A 12,390-nucleotide genomic window follows, 5' to 3' on the forward strand; every position below is an offset into this window, starting at 1 on the left:
CCACTGGCGGTTAAGCGGACCATCTCTGGGTGACTCCTGGCTCTGCCCCTTCTGGTCCCAATACTTTCAGCAGGTGACTTGACCTCACCACCTGCAATATCCTTATCTGAAATAGAGGCCAATATAAATGTGAACTTCTTAGAGAGAGGACTGTGAAAAATAAGTGAGTATATGTGTCAGTCCATTTTTGTGTTGCTATAAAGGAATAGCTGAGACTAGATGATTCATGAAGAAAAGAAGTGTAATTGGCTCGCAGTTGTGCAGGCTGTACAGAAAGCAAGGCACTGGCATCTGTTTGGCATCTGGTGAGGCCTCAGGACACTTAAAATTATAGTGGAAGGCAAATGGGGAGCAGACATGACACATGGTAGAACCGGAAGAAAGAGAGATCAGAGGAGGAGTCAGTGAACTGAGAACTCATTCATCACCAAGGGGATGGTGCTAAGCTATTTATGAGGAGCCTGTCCCCATGACCTAAACACCTCCCACCTCCAACATTGGGAATCACATTTCAACATGAGATTTGGAGAGGACAAACATCTAAACCATGTCAGCATATTACACATAAAGTGTAAATGATAGCAACTGTTATTTTTTTTCCCTGGAAGAGCAATTTTACAGAGTTGATTTTTAAAAATTGGGTGATGGGTACCTGATGGGTCGTTATAGCGTTCTCTCTGCTTTTGTGGATGCTTGAAATTTTTCACAATAAAACATTTTAGAAACAAGTAATGGAAATCTAAGATGTTAGTTTTGTTGAGAAAACAAATATATTGTGGAATAGAATGCAAAATGTACAAGTAACTTTAATTTTTACTTATTTATTTTTTGCTGGTTAATGTATAAGTTCATTGTCTTTATTTGAAAAATCCTCATAGAAAATCGTTTGGTTTAGTTGTCAACAGCCTGATCCTGAGCTTTGAGGAAGCTCACCTTCCTTTGAACTACCTGATCCTTCTTCTGAGCAAGGGACATTTTGGGACAGTTTCACCACCACTACTACCGCTTTTTTCTTCTTCCTTCTTCCCTCCTCCTCCTCCTTCTTCCTCTCCTCCTCCTCTTCTTCTTTTTCTTCCTCCTCCTCTCCCCCCCTTCCTCCTTCCCCTACCCCCTCTTCCTCCTCCTCTTCCTCCCCCTCCCTTCTTTCTTCATCTTGCTCTGTCACTCACGTTGGAGTGCAGTGGTACAATCTCTCTGCTCACTGCAGCCTTGGCCTCCCAGGCTAAAGCAATCCTCCTACCTCAGCCTCTCAAGTAGCTGAAATGACAGGCACACGCCACCACGCTACCCCCGGCTAAATTTTAGTTTCTGTAGAGACTAGGTCTCTCTATGTTTTCCAGACTGGTCTCAAATTTCTGGGCTCAAGCAGTCCTCCCGCTTGGCCTCCCAGAGTGCTAGAATTACAGGTGTAAGCCACTGTGCCTGACCTCCCTCTTTTTTTTTTAACTTCTTTCTTGGATTTCTTCCCATAGACTGGATCTGTTGCATAGCAGCATGACTCTCTTCTATACCTTCTCCATGTCTGGAGTTATGCTGTTTTTTATATAGTGAAAGAATGTTTTCTATGTAAGCATTTCATCTTCTTCTGTTGGGAAATGTGTATGATCTGCAACATTCTGACCCATAATGTGGTTTCGATGCACTTCTGCATTAAATTCCTTGTTTGCAAAATCATAACCAGGGAATCATCGGGTACCCTGAGAGACAGACAAGCCTCCATCTACAGCTCACTTCAAGGCCCCCCCAAGACTTTATTGCCAGAGGTAATTTCGGCAAGGCCTGCATCCAAACAGCAGATGAAGGCAACAGGCTGACCATATGCTTTCCACATTGTATTCATCACCAGTCACCTCCACTTGGCCTTGCCCATGCTGGACCTATTGAGAAGCCTGCAGGCCAGCAGCAGGCCAGAACAATGTGCCAGAGAGTAATTTGTCAGGCCAACCTTCACACCATGTTTTGGTAGCTCATGAGTATAAGGTGCACAAACCATCATGTCCCCTTCCATATGGGAGTAAGCAATGTGACAAATGCTCTCTCTGTTAGTTATGTGAGCGATCATCGTGTATTTGGGTGTATTATACTTATTTTAATCCTGTATCACGAAGCATTTCCAAGCACCATAATCCATTTTACCCTCTTGTCTTCTAAGTTTTACTTTGTATCCCTTAAAGCAGGCCTTATTCTTGACAACTTTAACAAACCCCATTCTGCAGAACAGAGACCTGCATCCTTGGCTAGACATAGACCCCACAGCTTTTAAATAAAACACAAGATTGGCTGGGCGCAGTGGCTCATGCCTGTAGTCCCAGCTACTAGGGAGGCTGAGGCAGGAGAATCCCTTGAGCCTGGGAGGTGGAGGTTGCAGTGAGCTGAGATCGTGGGCCACTGCACTCCAGCCTAGTGACAGGGCAAGACTCCGTCTCAAAAATAAATAAATAAATAAATAAATAAATAAAATAAAAATAAATAAATAATAGAGCACAAAATTTGAAAGAAACAAAATAGCCTAAAGCAGCCTGCGGAGAATCCAACTCCAGGCAAGGTTGCTCCTGGTCTCACTGGACCTTTGGTTTTCTCATCTTAAAAAACTTGGGAGTCGTGATGTTTTCCTCTCAGTGCTGCTACATGATTCAAGTGAGAGGGGAGATGTGAGGGTGCTTTGTGAACTGTAATCTCTTCCTTCTAATTTGGTCATTTGTTCATATGTTCAACACATTTCTTGAGGCCCTGCCATGTGCCAGGTGCTGCGCTGGGGGCTGGGGACACCGCTCTGCACAGATGGAGGCATGGCAGACATACATGTTCTTGAGCTCAGAATGCTGTGGGGCAAATTCTTCCTCTGCCATTTTCTCCTTAGGTCACAACAGCTGAGTACCTAATCTCCGGGCCTCAGTTTCCTTATCTGTAAAATGGCGGACATTAACAGTATAGTTCTCTCATCTGCATGACCGTGAAGATCAATAGGGCAAGGGATGTGAGGTTCCCAGAGCGATGCCCTGCACTTAGCAGGTGCTTGATAAATGTTCATGCTCACCGCTGCCAGCAGGAAGAGCCCAGAAAGTGAGGAAGGCTCACAATAAAGAGATATGCAAAATGACTTTAAAGTTTGTAAGTGCCGTGAAGAAATGGGGAGGCATAATATGATATGGAACTACAGGTGGGGTGAGGAGGGCGCCTCTCAGGAGCTGCCCTTCAAGGTGAATCAGTGGGATGATACAAGGTGGGAGCGCAGTCAGCAGTGGGTGATGCAGGGAGAGGAGCTGGGTATGCTCTGCGGATGAGGAGACTGAAGCCCAGGGACAAGTGACTGGTCCCAGCTCCCACGGGGCTGCCACCAGGAACCCAGTGATATGGTTTGGCTGGGTCCACACCAAAATCTCACCTTGAGTTGTAGCTACCATAATTCCCACATGTCATGGGAGGGACCCAGTGGGACGTAATTGAATCATGAGGGCAGGTCTTTCCCATGAAGTTCTCATGACAGTAAATAAGCCTCACCAGATCTGTTGGTTTTATAATCAGGAGTTCTCTTGCACAAGCTCTCTCTCTTTGCCCACCGCCATCCATGTAAGACGTGACTTGCTCCTTATCAATTGCCATGATGGTGAGACCTCCCTAGCCATGTGGAACTGTGAGTCCATCAAACCTCTTTTTCTTCCCAGTCTCAGGCATGTCTTTATCAGCAGTGTGAAAATGGACTAATACATCCAGTGACACAAAGACAAACAATATTTGGGGGGCTCACTCTTGCAGAAGTGACTGCAAAAAGTGCTGGTTTCCCTGAGAAGTGTAGCAATGAGGATGGTGACCTACGTGTATGTTCCTAACTCTGATGTTTTTGGAGACCTGTGCAAGCATTGTTCTTTGACAGTGCTGTTGAAGCTCTCAGCCCTCTGGCTCAGAGAACACACCCTTATTCTAGGTCACTTGGTCTCCTTCTCCTCAGCTGGGTGCTGCCTGCATCTCTCCTCCAGTCAAATACTGTGACCATGGGCTTGCTGCCAGGAAGAACACACACAACTGTGCAGACAGACAGGCATGCCAGCCTACCTCTGTCTAGGATGGGCAAACGTTCTTGGGATGGGATCAAAACATCTAGATAGGGAGCTCGAGGATTGTAGGTGATCAGGAGCATTTAAACCTGCAAGTGGCTGCATCCACTCAGATCTATCTTTGCATAGTTGCACAATGTTGTCTTGCCTATTACAGAATGCTAGAGTTAGAAAGGAGTGGTCCTGGAGGTCAAGGGGTCCCAGGAAGGGCAAGACCATGCAGTGGATGCCACAGTTCCCACTCCCTACAACCGGCAGACATTGCCAATCCATTGCCACACTCCTGTCCAGGGAGCTGGAAAGGGCCTCCTGCCTCTCAAGTGCCCCAGTGAGTCATCACCAAGCAATCACAGCTAGCACGAGCTATCTTCTGCTTCGTATTTTGCAGAAGAGGCCAATGGGGGTCAAGGGTGAAGCTGGGCTGGGAGTCACAGGGCTGGAGTTTGACCCTAGCTCCGTCACTAATTATGTGACTTTGATCAAGAAGTTTAGTATCTCTGAGCCCGTTTCCACTCCTTTATTTATTTATTTATTTATTTATATTTTTTATTTACTTTTTATTTTTTTGAGATGGAGCTTTGCTCTTGTTGCCCAGGCTGGATTGCAGTGGTGCAATCTTGGCTCACTGAAACCTCCATCTCCTGGGTTCAAGCGATTCTCTGCCTCAGCCTCCCAAGTAGCTGGGATTACAGGCATGCACCACCATGCCCAGCTAATTTTTGTATTTTTAGTAGAGATGGAATTTCACCATGCTGGCCAGGCTGGTCTCGAACTCCTGACCTCAAGTGATCCACCCGCCTCGGCCTCCCAAAGTACTGGGATTACAGGCATGAGCCACAGTGCCTAGCCTCTATTATTTATTTACCAGACCATTTATTCATTCAATCCACAAACATTTACTGAGTACCTCCTGCAAGCCAGGCACTGGGCCATGGGCTGGAGAAGGGGAAAGCTGTTTTTCTCTAGAACATGAAACCCTTGGCTCTCCTAGTGTCTGGTTAGTTGCAGCCCTTGTGAAAACTCTCCTGGCCACATGATCATACCAGTTTCCCTTCTCTGAACCTTTTTCTTACTTTGCATTGTCCTCCTTGAGATATGGCTTCCGGAATGTCCTGTCTTATTAATGAACCACCAGCTCTGCGGGGCCAGGGTTTGAGCAGTTTTGAGAATGCTGCTGTGAAACCAACCATAGATGAGCCTTTGCTATTTGAAATACTTACAAAAAATATTTGGATAACCTTCCATTACCTGAGAAGGCATTTCTAAAGTTTACATTGCAGTCCTGAGTGATGGTGATATTTGGAGCAATAATTTCCTCTGGTCCTTGAATTTTTCCCTGAAAGGGTCACGCAGCAGCACACATTGTACATGTGAAGGGTGTTCTGGAATGTTAATGGAGAGGCTGATTCACACCAGATGGACTGGAAAACCAAGGAGGGGGAGGATGTATGTACCCTGGCCACCGTGATTCAGCTGTAAGGCTGGCTTTTTAAAATGCACTGACAGTTGGAGGTCAAGGAGGCTGACATTTGCCAGGTTTTCGCTGCAAGTTTCTGTGTTGCTTTAGCAAACCCGAATCTTGGTCCTGTTATAAATTAGTCACTTTTATGATATTCAGTTCATGGACAACATTCTGGTGAAAGTCCAAAGCAGCTTTTACAGGCAGTGTCCTATGTCGAAGTTCAGATTTGAACTCATATCAGTGTTTCTTAAGCTGAACAAAAGGATTTTTTAAAAAATAAACAATAAAAAGGAAAAAGCTACTCATATCTTCTGTGTGTCTTTATCAGCCAAGAAAATCTTACTTGGATCCTTTCTGAACTTTATAACATACCAAGAAATGGCGTTTTTTTGGTCCAAATATATAAATTAAATAAATTGTATTAACTGTGGCATATATAGGTTGACTGTAAATGGAATGTTTTACATATATTATCTCCCATAATGATCTTACCTATCATTCCTGGGACCTTTTTACAGGTGAAGAAACAGACCCAGAGAGCTATGTCCCAGGTCCCCTGAGGTGGCCAGGGAGCAGCTGAGCCCACTTGAGCCCTGGTCCAGCTGACCTCATGCTGTCTGTCTGCTTCTTCCTGTTGCGTTTTTCTCATTACTGGTCCTGATACATCCCCAGGGCTCACTGCCATTAGCGGCTGGTCCATCAACAATTATCCTCAGTTTCTTCTGAGCTGGGGGCCAGAGGACTCAGCTGCCTCTCCCACCCACATTGTGCCGCGTGTCCAGCTCTTTCCACAGTTGGTGGTTATTGCAGGTGACAGGGTGCCCTGGCTGCCTAGTGCAGTTAGCTGGGCCTGCCTCTGGACTCCCACTTCTATTTGCATCAATGGATGTGGTGGGGGTTTGTTTAGGAGCTGAAGAGCAGAGAGGGAGTCTGTTGTCAGGGAAGCATCCACGGAGGCGTTAGGTGAATGGGATTCCGGAGAGGATGAGAAAGGCCTGAAGCTGAGGGGGCTGTTTTCCTTCAGTGTTCTGCTCTCTAAGCCAGGCACCACTCTAGGGTCTGGGGGCTCCAAATGTGGACATGGCTGGCCCTGCTTTGGGGAGCTGGCAGCTAGAGGGGGAGGTGGGCGACCTGAAGCTGGAGAGACCTGAGTTCCAGTCTCAGAGGTTAGTCTCAGCACTGCAGCTTCTGAGCTCAGTGACCTTTCTATATCTCAGTTTGGTCATCTCTACAGTGGGGTTAGCAATACTACTCACCTCGGAGTTGTGATAAGTGCTAAGATAGGAGCACATGGGGATTTGGGCACAGATAAGAGAAGAGGAGCCTCATGTGGTCTTGGAGGGCTAGGTGGGGTCCTGGAGGAAGTGACATCCAAGCTGAGGCCTGTAAGAAGAGAGAGGGTTGCTTACCTGGCAAAACTAGTGGAGAAACGGCTTCCAGTGGAGGCATCAGATCTTTGAGGGACTGAGGGTAGGCCCTTGAAGCTGGAGTGGTCAGCAGGAATGGAACTCAAAGGTGGTGACTTGGCTCTGGGCTGGGCCACTTTTTAGCATCTGGGTATCCAACTGAAATGTGTAACATTCTCTCTACCTGCTATCACAGTCCACAGTCTGTGGAGGCATGGAGGGTGGAGAAGAGATGGTATAGAGGGCGCTGCACTGGAGGAGAGGTCTTTGGAGGGGAGCTTGAGGGAACTTGGTACCCAGCAACCTCCCACGAGTCTGGGTGTGCCCTGAGACAGATGGGGCTGCAGACAGGCATGAGCCCCAGGGGTCAGCAGAATGTCTGTATGTTGGGCTTTGTTCTTCCCGCTGGGCACAGCTGGCTGTGTTCCTGCTTCACTTACTGAATCAGCCAGTCCAGCATCAAGCATTTATTAAGTGCCTGCCATGTGCCAGGTGCTGTTCTAGACACAGAGATACAGAGTTGGCAACTCAGTCCACGATCTTGCTCTCCTGGGGCTTACTTCTCAAGGTGGAGGCGAGGCAGCAGTTTTAGATGGAGTTTTCCGGGAGAAGCAAGCCATGCAATTGATTCTCTTGGGGGCATGTCCTGGGCGGTTACCCCCAGGTGGGCCTGTGTGTGTCTGGGCTTGGGGGAGCCGGAGAGTGGAAGGAGCTGAGGTCACTGAGGCATCAGGAGGCCAATTTGTGTAGGCTCTGGTAGCAAGAGAATGACATGCTGTCACCCTGGCTGCCTTCGGAAAAGAAGACTCCTAGGAGGAATGTGGGAACCCTTCCTTGATGTGGCCTTGAACCCCAGCCCTGCTTCTGATAGCCAGAGGATGCCTGAACAGGTACCTCAGCCTTTGAATTCTTCCCTTTCCTCTCCTGCAAAACCACAAAGGCCACCATGAGAACTAGGTGAGACCACAGCAGTCCCTCGCTGGCGGGCTGGATGGTGTGCTCAGCAGGGCGCGTCGTAATTAGCATGATGAGCATGAAAGCTGTGAGGGCAAATCCCAGGCAGAGTATGCACTGCCTTTCATGCTCCCCTGCAAATCAAAAGTGTTCTGCTCTCTGCCGTCAGCACTGAGGCCTACATATCACCTCCCATCCTTCTCAGGCACCCTCATGTCACTGTGGCTGGGAGTCCCGTGAGGGCAGGTGGTGCCCAAAGCCTTTCTACAGCAGGAGGCAGATGGGCAGGGGCTGCGGGTTTCTGCTGCTTCTGACAGGCTGCCAAGGCCAATGTCCTGATGCCCTGGTCTGATGGGGAGGAATGGGTGCCTGCCTTGAGGACACTGAGGAGTAGCTCCCTGGCCAGCACGGGGAAGGGAAGCTGAAGAGAAGTGATTCTCAGGTTGCTGGTGGTGGTGAGACAAGGGGACTGGTGATCCAGGCATCAAGCACATTTTCATGTCTTTGAAATACCAGCATAAGAGAAGCAAGGGTGGGTGAGAGGGACTGAAGAATCAGAGCAGCCGGAGCTGGAGCTGGAGCAGGATGGGGGCAGACCAGATCACAAAGCCTGGACTGAGAGGGTGAGACAGGAGGGTGGAGGAGCTGTGGGCAGGTTGCAGCAGACAAGGAGGGGCCATGGGCTCCTGGTCAAGGAGGATGGCAGTGAGGATGGAGGGGAGGAGGGAGAGGAGAGGTCCTTTGGACAACGTCTGAGGGAAGGCTTCTTGGGAGAGAGATTGCCAATGAGGAAGGTTGGAGATCACTATTGTCCAAGGTTTTGAATGTCACACCAAAGGGTTAGGGCTTTTTCCTGTAGATGTGGGAAGCCCAGCATGGTTTTCAGCACAAGACACTCAATCAGAACCACGTTTAATCGCAAGCTCTTTCTGGCATCACTCACAGTTCAGGCAAGTGTCCATGTGACACTGGCAGTCAGTGGACAGAGTGCCAGTGGCTGTCCTTGCCCTCTCCTCTTCTAACCCGTGTGGTCTCAGCCCAACCAGCTTCACTCAATGGGAAGATCTGAGCAGAAGTGGGAAGGTAGCTGTGGGGTTGATGAAGGTTCAGGGCCAGCCCTTCCCCTCTGCATCCTGAGCCTGCAAGGCTGTCGCCCAGGACAACTGCCTCAGTGCTTCCTCTGCCTGGCTTTGGGTGCCACATGCTCCTGGCTTCCAGGCCACTCACTGGGCACATCTCTGGGTCTGCCTCTGAGATGATGTTATCTCAGCAAGCAAGCAGTCTTGGTGCAGGGAAGGCACTCTGTGGGACCACACTGTTCTACACTCTGGGAGTCACTCCCTCACCCTGCCCTGTACCTCCACTGCCCACTGCCCTGCCCAACCATCCATTGTTGATTGTTAAAAAAGATGCCTCTGACTTAATGATTTTTGAACCACTTACCATGTGCTAGATCCCAGGCTAAGCATGTTATATGCGTAGTCTCATTTAATCTTCAGGGTTATGGAGTGGGTTCTCCTGTTATACCCATTTTACAGATGAGAATACTGAAGCTCAGATAGGTCAACTAACTTGACTGTGGTTTCATACACAACCAGGAACTGTACATTTGGGATTTTTAATGCAGGCAGACAGAAGACAAGATTCGTGTTTTGAACTTGTCACGCTACCTTCACCTTCTGGTCTCTGGGCTCTCGCGGCAGCTCTCTGCCCATTTCATCATCTGCAATGGGGTTATCCGATGAAGTATCCCCTGGGTGCTCTTTGGGGAATGCCACCCATCTCTGGAAGTGAGGGATGCTGGTGGTTACGGATGGGTAGGAATCCCAGCTCCGGGACTCACCTGCCGGGTGTGATATTGTGACCCTGCCAATCCTGTTTCCTTATCTGCAAAATGTTAGTTATGGGGAGGAAAGGAGATAGAGGTAAAGCACCAGGCAGGTGGCACAGTGCCAGGCACCCAGAAAGGACCTAGTGACGGTGCTCCTTGGATTCCTATTACTGCCCTAGTTTGCCAAGACAGGGTGGTGGCACCGCGGACCCAGGGGCTGCCTGGCCAGGCCCAAACACGTGCCAGCGGCGCGTGTGTGTGGAGGAGCCGGGGACAGGGAGTATGAATCATTCACCGCTGAAGCCTTGCATTATTAATATCGTTATTCTGAGACTTCTAAGGAGGGCCCGGCTGGATCCCATATATGGAAGGCTCGACTCAGCCTCCGCGGCAAGCACCTCCCTGAGTCCAGAGTTGCCATGGAGTCCCGCCGGCGGCCTGGAGGAGGAGGCCCGCCGCAGTGCCCCGGACTCGGCCCCCTCGCAGGTCCTAGGTCTGCAGCCTGGGACCTGCCTGCGCCGGGGTCCACCCAGCCCGCCTTTGCGCCGGTCCTGGGCCGCTGTCCTGGGATCCTGGGGGACAGACAGAGCTGCTGGGGACTGGCGCGGGCGTCCTCGGGAGAGCGCGGGGCGCGCTGGGCTTGCTGAAGGGCTCCAGGCCCGGCCACTCAGTGCCTTCCAAAGAGCGGACACGCCGCGGTGCCCTGCGAGCCTGAAATCAGACCCTGCTGCGCAGCCCCAGGCGCGCCACCACCCCCGCAGCGGCCGACACTGGGGAGACAGCTCGGTCCCGAAGCTCGGAGAGGACAGGTCGGGCCTTGGCGGGCCGCTCTAGGCGGGCGGGGCGCGCAGCTCCAGGGCCGGGCAGTTCAACGCGCCCGCCTCCGGCGGCCTCCCCGGCAGGCCCAGGCTCGGCGGGGCGGGGCGCAGGGCGGGCCGGGGCGGGGCCCGGGGAGGAGCCGTGGCTGCGGCGGTGGCCGCGTCAGAGCGGCGTTCCCGCTGCCCCGCGGTTCAGACCCGGCCCGAGCGCCGCCGCGGACGCGGACAGAGACCCCCTACGGGCACGGGCACGGGCGCTGCGCCGGAGGCTCCCCTCGCAGCCCGGGCTGCTCGACTATGGCGGACAAGGAGGCCGGCGGCAGCGACGGGCCCCGAGGTGAGCGCAGGTTGCGGGTCCTGCGGCCGCGGCTGGCGGGGCAGGGAGGGAGGAGGCACGCTCCGCCCCGCGCCCCGCACCCCCTCGCGCACCGTGGAAAAGTGGGGACGCCCGCGCTGCACCCAGGTCTGGAAGGCGGGCTGGGGTCTGCCGCGGCGATGCCGAGGGCCGGGGGACCCGAGCGCCCCGCGGGTCACATGCTCTGCGCCTCTCCGGGGTGGGGACTCCGCGGAGGGGACTGCAGCCCCCGCTGGGGCGCCTAGTAGGTCCCTGCCTCGGGTGGCGCCTCCTGCGGTGCCGGGCGCGCGTGCGGGTGAGGACCGCCCCGAGTGTGCAGCCCCCGCGCGATGGGCTGCGGAGGCCGGCGCTGGCCGGGTAAAGGGCCGGCCGCCAGGAGACCGGGTGGCCCCAGCAGCTAATTTTCGTGACTCAGCGAGGTAGGAGTGGGAGCCTGGGGGAAATTGGGGTTTTGGACCTGTTCCCTCACCCCATCCCACCCCGGCTGGATGCTCAAGCCTGGAGTCGGGGCTGCAGCTGCGGCCGAAGAACTCCTCACCCCGCTCCCCACCCATCCCCAGGGACTTACTGGGCTGGGGAAGGGTGAAGCGGCAGGGGTTCAATTGTCCGCTCCTTGCGGGGGACAGAGGGAGGCACCCAGTGCGGAGGACGGACATTAGCATTCTGCAAATGTGCAAGGGCCGCTTTCTTTGGGGAGCGTGATTAGGGCTCCGAAGGGTGGGGGAGCTGGAGAGTACAGGGAAAGGGGTTGCGGGAAGAGGAGGAGCGGGTTTCGGAGCCCAGGGCTGTAAATCAAGGCTTCTCCCACAGAGGGCCCAGCTGACCAGGATTCCAGTCTTCCTGTGGGTCCCAAGTGGGGAAAGTTGGGCGCATGGAAGCCTCGTGCGTTCCTGACCTGCAGGGCCTCGGCGGGAGCGGCCACCGGGGAGAGAAGCCTAGGCAGCTTCCTTGGGAACGAGAGGCAAGTCGCCTGCGAGGATGAAATTAAAATGCCCGGACACAAGGGAGATCCAGCCAAGGAAAGAGCGCTGGGCTCTGTGGGGCCCCCAGAACTGGAGAAACTGAGTCTGGTGGCAGCACAGCCACCATCTGCGCTGCGTTCCCTGTCTTGCTGTCGGGCCCGCGGTCCCCACCCTCTGCTGCGCTCCAAGCCGCACCTGCCCCCACCCCAGCCCATTGTTCCTGCGGATCAGGGAGGTGCCTCCCCATGCGGCACTGCAGTGGTGGGGGAGTGCAGGGCAGGGGGTGGGGGATCCTGACAGGGCTTACTCCAGGGAGAGGGAGCGGAGAGGCCAGGCCATGCCCAAACACACACCCAATCTGCCCCCGCCTGTGCTCTTCCTCAGCTGGCGAATGCAGGCGATGGACTGGCAGCTGTCTTTGTCTGAACATCGCTCAGCAACTGGATTGATTCTTTTTTATTTTAACTTTTTTCTTTAAATCGTAAAAAAAAAATTTATTTAGGGCAATAAGTAGGGGCGTTGACTTGCTAAAGCCTGAGAATTAGTG

The 12,390-nt window shown here is 52.5% G+C and overlaps 1 protein-coding gene across 2 annotated transcripts in view; it reads left to right on the top strand.

The window, feature by feature from the left end:
- HSPA12A (heat shock protein family A (Hsp70) member 12A) overlaps window positions 1-12,390 on the top strand; it is a 180,552-nt gene that overhangs the window by 96,456 nt on the left and 71,706 nt on the right. Inside the window, exon 1 of one of the 2 annotated variants that reach the window (XM_021676957.2) lies at window positions 10,721-10,863. The exons of the other annotated variant lie outside the window; for it this stretch is intronic. Within the exon in view, the coding sequence (XP_021532632.2) occupies window positions 10,824-10,863 (40 nt within the window). The 5' untranslated portion in view covers window positions 10,721-10,823. Of the gene's footprint in view, window positions 1-10,720; window positions 10,864-12,390 lie in introns of those variants that run through there. 2 annotated transcript variants of the gene reach the window in all.

The sequence above is a fragment of the Aotus nancymaae genome, unplaced genomic scaffold, assembly GCF_030222135.1.
Source record: "Aotus nancymaae isolate 86718 unplaced genomic scaffold, 86718_ANA_hifiasm-v0.15.2.pri h1tg000010l, whole genome shotgun sequence".
Classification (NCBI taxonomy): Eukaryota; Metazoa; Chordata; class Mammalia; order Primates; family Aotidae; genus Aotus; species Aotus nancymaae.